At 57.4% G+C, this 5,711-nt stretch overlaps 1 protein-coding gene across 1 annotated transcript; it reads right to left on the reverse strand.

The window, feature by feature from the left end:
- Nucleotides 1–1,872: 1,872 nt before the first annotated feature.
- Nucleotides 1,873–3,028, reverse strand: LOC308268616 (leukocyte immunoglobulin-like receptor subfamily A member 5; the record flags this gene model as incomplete). The annotated part of the gene is made up of 4 exons (XM_080703726.1): nucleotides 1,873–2,201; nucleotides 2,346–2,630; nucleotides 2,797–2,832; nucleotides 2,995–3,028. The coding sequence occupies 4 exons, from the start codon at nucleotides 3,026–3,028 to the stop codon at nucleotides 1,873–1,875; spliced, it is 684 nt and encodes a 227-aa protein (XP_080559852.1).
- Between the last annotated feature and the right edge of the window lie 2,683 nt (nucleotides 3,029–5,711).

The following is a 5,711-nucleotide window of genomic DNA, read 5'->3' on the forward strand; positions in this document are numbered from 1 at the left end:
CCCTGTACAATGTCTCCATCACTGTGCAGAGGATACAGGCCTGATGCAGATTCAGGCCCTGGAGTCTTCCCTGGGAGGCCTCTTCTCCCAGGAGGTCACAGCCAAGGTCAGCACTGAGAGCAACCGGAAGGTCTGTGCCGTGCCTCTCCTGTACACTTGGAGAAACTGAGGCCCAGAGGGAGAGACATGACCAGGGCAGCAGCTGCCCAGGAGACTGTGCCCACACCATCACTCAGACTTGCCCCCAACCCACTTCCTCCTACAGCTCTTCACTCTCCACCCAGAGGTCCTGACTCCATAGGGGTGAGGAGTGGGTCCTCGGGTCCTCCTAGGATGGGGTGAGAGGTGAGGACTGCACTCCTTTGATGTCCTGGTCAACCTACTGCTTCCACCAGGCTGGGCCCCAACATGTCTCCTGCCTGACACCTCCCTATGCAGCTCAACTCTGAGCCCCTGGGAACCTGGGGTCCCAGCCCACGTCTCTCCCTGAATGCCAGGCCTGTGGACACAAGCCCAGCTGAGGCTGTAACAGACTTAGATGGATGAGTGTGTGTCCAGGCAGCCTGAGGTCACTGGATTCTCTGGACAGAGACCTTGAGCCTCATCAAGTTTGGAAATAGACTCTGAAGTGGGGGGCTGAGACCCAAGAGGATCGTGAAAATGAGGACCTGAGGAGGGTGAGGGGCTGGGCTGCCCTGGGACCCCTGTCTCTCCTCACTCTCCTGCCTCTGCCCTGTGGCCTCCCAGTGACCTCTCTGCTGCCCACCTGGCCTGTTCTTCATGCCAGTGATGGGGTGGGGTGCACACATCATAGAGGACTCTGCTGACCCTGCCCCTCACAGGGAGAATGCCCCTCTGGCTGAGCCTCCCCAGTGCTCCCTGGACACCCCTGGAGGGCAGGGGAGCCAGGGCTCAGGCCTGCTTCCTCCACTCCTGCCCCTCCCCTGCTGCCTGCAGGTCTCTGTCTCCCACACCTGGGTCTGACTCAGAGCCCAGGCTCCCATCTTCCTCTCACCTGGGGCTGTCCTGGGGACAAGCTGCCCACACCCTGCTTGGGGCAGAATTGTGGGAAGAAGACTTGACCTCCTTACCTGAGACCTGGAGCTCCAGCGGGTCACTGGGGTGTGACCAAACTTGGGGTTTGTCCCCATGATAGCCTTAGCATCTAAATGTCTGTCTGTGGCTGGGGCTCACAGCTCCCATGTTACCCCCAGGGCTGGCTGTGAGAGGGGAACCCTGAGAGCAGACCCCTCCCTGAGGACAGAGCCTGGGGCTGGGGTCCCCAAGTGTCCTCTCACCTGTCACCACCAGCTCCAGGGGGTCACTGGGCTCTGACCACCCAGCAGGGCTGTGATAGTAACAGTGATATCGCCCTGCCTGGTGCTCTGTCACGGAGGTGATGGAGAAGTTGGCCTTGTTCCCGGGCTTCAGGGGGGTCAGTGATTCCCGGGGTGATGGGCTTCCCTCTTCAGAGAGATGGTACATCTGGGCCTCCAGGGGCCCCTCACACCACATAGTCACTGTGCTCCCCAGGGAGATCACAGAGCCGGGCTCAGCCCAGAGCCGGGGCTTGGGGAGGGTCCCTGCAAGGAAGTAGCAGGGGAGGTGGGTCAGCCCTGAACAGGGGCACCGTGAAGGTCACACGTGGGGATGACACAGAAGCAGGTCCCTGAGGAGCAGAAGGGCTGCAGGAGCCACGTGAAGACCCGTCTCTGTTCTGGACCCTCCGGCTTCCCATTCACCATCTCCCTCATTTTGACATCTGGTCTCAGGGCCTCCTGCTCTTGGCCCCAGTGGGCTCAGGAGTCCTGGTTCCCCTCACCCCATGGGACACCCAGGCTCTCCCGGAACATGTGTGAGGTCCTACGTCACTCAGGGAAAGTTTGGGGCCTCCTCACCTGGAACCAAGACCTCCAGGGCGTCACTGGATTCTGACCACACTTGTGGAAAGTTCCTGGAATAGCCATAGCATCTGAACGTCCAATTGCATCCGGGGGTCACAGGGCCCACATTGAACAGGGCCTGGACCCCACCATTGGGGTCTTGCTGTGAGTCCAGGGTCCGGGAGAGTTTGTGTTCTCCTCCCTCAGTCAGAACGAACCTGTCAAATCCCAGCCGTGAGCTACACTGGAGGGTCACATTCTCTCCTGAGGCCACCACTGGGCTGGGCAGGGGTGAGAGCCTGGGTTTGCCGTAGACTCCTAGGAGAGGAGAAGGCAGTGGGTTATATGGGCTCACACCTCCCACGTTAACCCCAGGACTGGCTGTGAGAGGGGACTTCCCTGAGAGCAGACCCCCTCCCTGAGGGCAGAGCCTGGGGCTGGGGTCCCCAAGTGTCCTCTCACCTGTCACCACCAGCTCCAGGGGGTCACTGCGCTCTGACCACCCAGCAGGGCTACGATAGTAACAGTGATATCGCCCTGCATTGTGGTCTGTTATGTATGAGATGAAGAACTTGGCCTTGTTGCTGGCATCCAGTGGGGTCTGTCTGTCCCAGGGCTCAGTGTTTCCTTCTGTATACAGGTGGTACTCCAGGGCCCCCAGGGTCCCCTCACACCAGATGGTCACTTGCTGCCCACGGGTAATCACAGAACTTGGCTCAGCCCAGAGCCTGGGCTTGGGGAGGGTCCCTGCAAGGAGATCAGAGGCTGGGTCGCAGCACCTTTCCTCTCAGACCCCAGCTCTCAGCCCAGGACCCTCCAGGCCTCCCCAGCATCATCCCATCACCCCACTGCCCACAGTAGACCCTCGTCTGCAGTGAGGGTCAGAGACTTGGGACACTGGAGATACACTCACCTGCCTGCACTGGGGTCCTGGGGCCCAGACTCAGCCCTGGAAGAGAGTTCCCTGTGAAAGGTTTGCCCCGGGGCCTGGGAAGCTCCTGTCTTCCCCAGAGCCACGGATCTTGTGGGGTTCTACTGGACCAGAGCCTGGCTGTGGAGTTGAGCCTCCCCAGAACAGGGTGTCCCCTTCCCTCCCCTCCCCAGGTCTCACCGAGGCAGAGCAGGGTCATGAGGGTGGTGGTCATGGCGTGCCCTCCCAGTGGTCTGGTGTGCAGAGGGTGTAGGCCACTGTGCTGGCCTGGAAGGAAGACAAACAGGTTATGGCCACTTGGAGGCTGGGTTCTCTTAGTCATGTGGTTATCACATCAGCAGCCTCACAGAAAAAGGAAGTACTTCCCAGCAATCTCTCGTCTCCCTAGGGCGATGGCTGAGATGGGCTCAACCTCTTTGCAGACCCTTCAGATGGAATGTGGTTCCTCCCACCTAATTCTTTATCTGCCTGTCTGTCCTGAATGTTGACCAGGACTTAGTGGCAAATGCACTGGTGCTTCCTGAGCAGCTCTTTTCAGGTGAAGAGACTAAATGCCTGTCCTTCCTTTCAGAGCCTCCCCATGGTCCTTCCCCTCCTCAGCCCGTCAATCTGCACAGCTCGGTGGGGTTCCGCCATGGCCAGTCATCAGCCCCGCCCTGGAGATGCTGTGGGGCAGATGCAGGCTCCTACTGCAGGTGGACGCAGAGCAGCAGAGACGCTGAGCACTGGCGCGCAGCTCACTTGGAGCTCAGTCCCGGGTGAGCACAGGGACAGGTGCAGGGAGGCAGGATGGAAACTGGCTCTTGTCCTGGCTCTCCTCTGGGTGTCCTCTGCTGAACAGTCTCGTGTGTGGGCTTCCTCTTCTCAGTAAGGACCCCACCCCCTCCCTGGGAACAGACTTCTGAGTGTTTCTGGCCTCCTCGCTGGCACTGTTTTCTTGGGCAGGGCTGTCCTGATTGTAGTGGGGCTGCTTTCTTCTTCTTCTTCTTCTTTTTATTCCAGACTGGTGATTGAACCCAGGGGCATTTTTACCTCTGAGCTATAACAGGGTCTCACTAAGTTGCAGAGGGCCTCACAAGTTGCTGAGGCTGGCCATACACCACCACACCTGGCTGCTGCCTTCTATTTAACGCCAGCTTTTCCTTTCCCACCCACATGTCTTTAGCATCTGTATCTAGTCTCAGCCTCAGCTTCCTCATTTGGAGGCTGTTGTCCTGCACCTCAGTCCCCAGAATCGTGGGTCAGTGGTGCCTGAGACACAAGAGGCTGAGCCATGGTTAATTTCCCAACCCCAGTAAACATGGCTCCTGAAGCTGAGTGTGGTAGCGCACACTTGTAATCCCAGGATTTGGGAGGCTGAGACAGAAGGATCGCGGTTCGTGGCCAACCTCAGCTATTTAATGAAGCCCTTTGCAACTCAGTGAGACCCTGTTTCAAAATAAAGAATAAAAGTAGAGCTGAGGATGTAGCTTGGAGGTAGAATGTCCCTGGGTTCCATCCCCAGTACTGCAAACAAACAAACAAACAAACAAACAAACAAACAAAAACATGGTTGTGGGATGTGAGAAGCTCTGGTGTTGGACAGTGTTTATGCCCACTGCAGGGCCCTGAAGCTGGGCATGATGCTGCCTGCCTGTAATCCCAGTACTTGGGAGGAGGATCAAGGTTTGAGGTCAGCCTCAGTAACTTATTAAGACCAATAACTTTCCAAGCCCTTGTTTCAAAAAAAAAAAAAAAATCAATGCGCCTGGGGATGTAGCTTGGTGGTAGAATAGCCCTGGGTTCAATCTCTAGCACTAAAGGACAAAAAGAAAGAAAAAAAAAAATTCAAGCAGGCAGCAAATTGAGTTAGAGATAGAGCCTGAGTGACCATCTGGGCTCAGAGAGGGCGGGTCAGGGCCCCTCACCTGAGACCCTGAGCTCCCTCAGCCATCTCTCGCCTGGGATGCTCTGGGAGCTCAGCTACAAGGAGACCTCAAGGAGGCATGAGGGATCAGAGCGCAGGGAGCTTCCAGCAGTGCCCCGGGCCAGACCCCCCTCCCTGCTGTGCGGAGCTCTGCTCCTGGGGACCAGCCTGGACCAGGGAGGCGCTTGCTGATGTCCAAGAGCTGTTGTGCTCGTGAGCTCTCCATCCCACACAACAGCTCAAATGGATCCATTTGGAGGAGGAACACTAAATCTGGCTCAGAGCTGCAGAGGTTGCAGTGAGGAGGCTGGGCCCTGGTGCTCTGGTGGTGCGGAGGCAGCTCACCATGGTGGATACAGAAGGAGAAGCCAAGTTCTCACCTCATCACTGACAGGAAACCAAGACAGAGGTCAGCCAGGGTTCACACCCCTTCAAGGCATGCCGCGGTGACCTTCCTTCCTCTAGGCCTTTCCTCCTAAGGACCCACCACCTCCCCCAGGGCCACAGCTGGTGACCAAGCCCTTGGCATGTGGCCGGGTTCATAGTGTCCATCTTAGCCCCAGAAAAACCCCAGGTCTGCCTAAGGCGCTGAACACGCTCCCTTGTTTCTGTTCACAGCCCCACTTCCCTCAAACACAAGTGACCAGAGCGAGCTCAGAGGGAAGGGCGGGAGGTGAAGGCCCTGTGTCCTGTGAGCAGCCTCAGCATTCTGTGCAGGCAAAGCCCAGTGAGTCCATTTGTTGACAGCTTGTGTTGAGATAGTATGTCCTGGCACCTGCCATTTGTAATCGCTCCACTCTCCCCAAGTCTCTAAACTTGATCAGTCCCTTTTTTCCACTTCCAACCTGTGCAAAAAGTTCCACAAGTGCTAACAGTTGTACAAATCAAAGAGCCAATATGAGATCAACTGAGGGCTGAGTGTGGACAGAAAACCCTGCATCCCTAGAGCGAAGCTGTGCCCCGGCCTCTCCTCCCACTCAAGGGCACTTCC

Source organism: Muscardinus avellanarius (genome assembly GCF_963383645.1).
Source record: "Muscardinus avellanarius genome assembly, chromosome: 10".
NCBI classification, from domain to species: Eukaryota; Metazoa; Chordata; class Mammalia; order Rodentia; family Gliridae; genus Muscardinus; species Muscardinus avellanarius.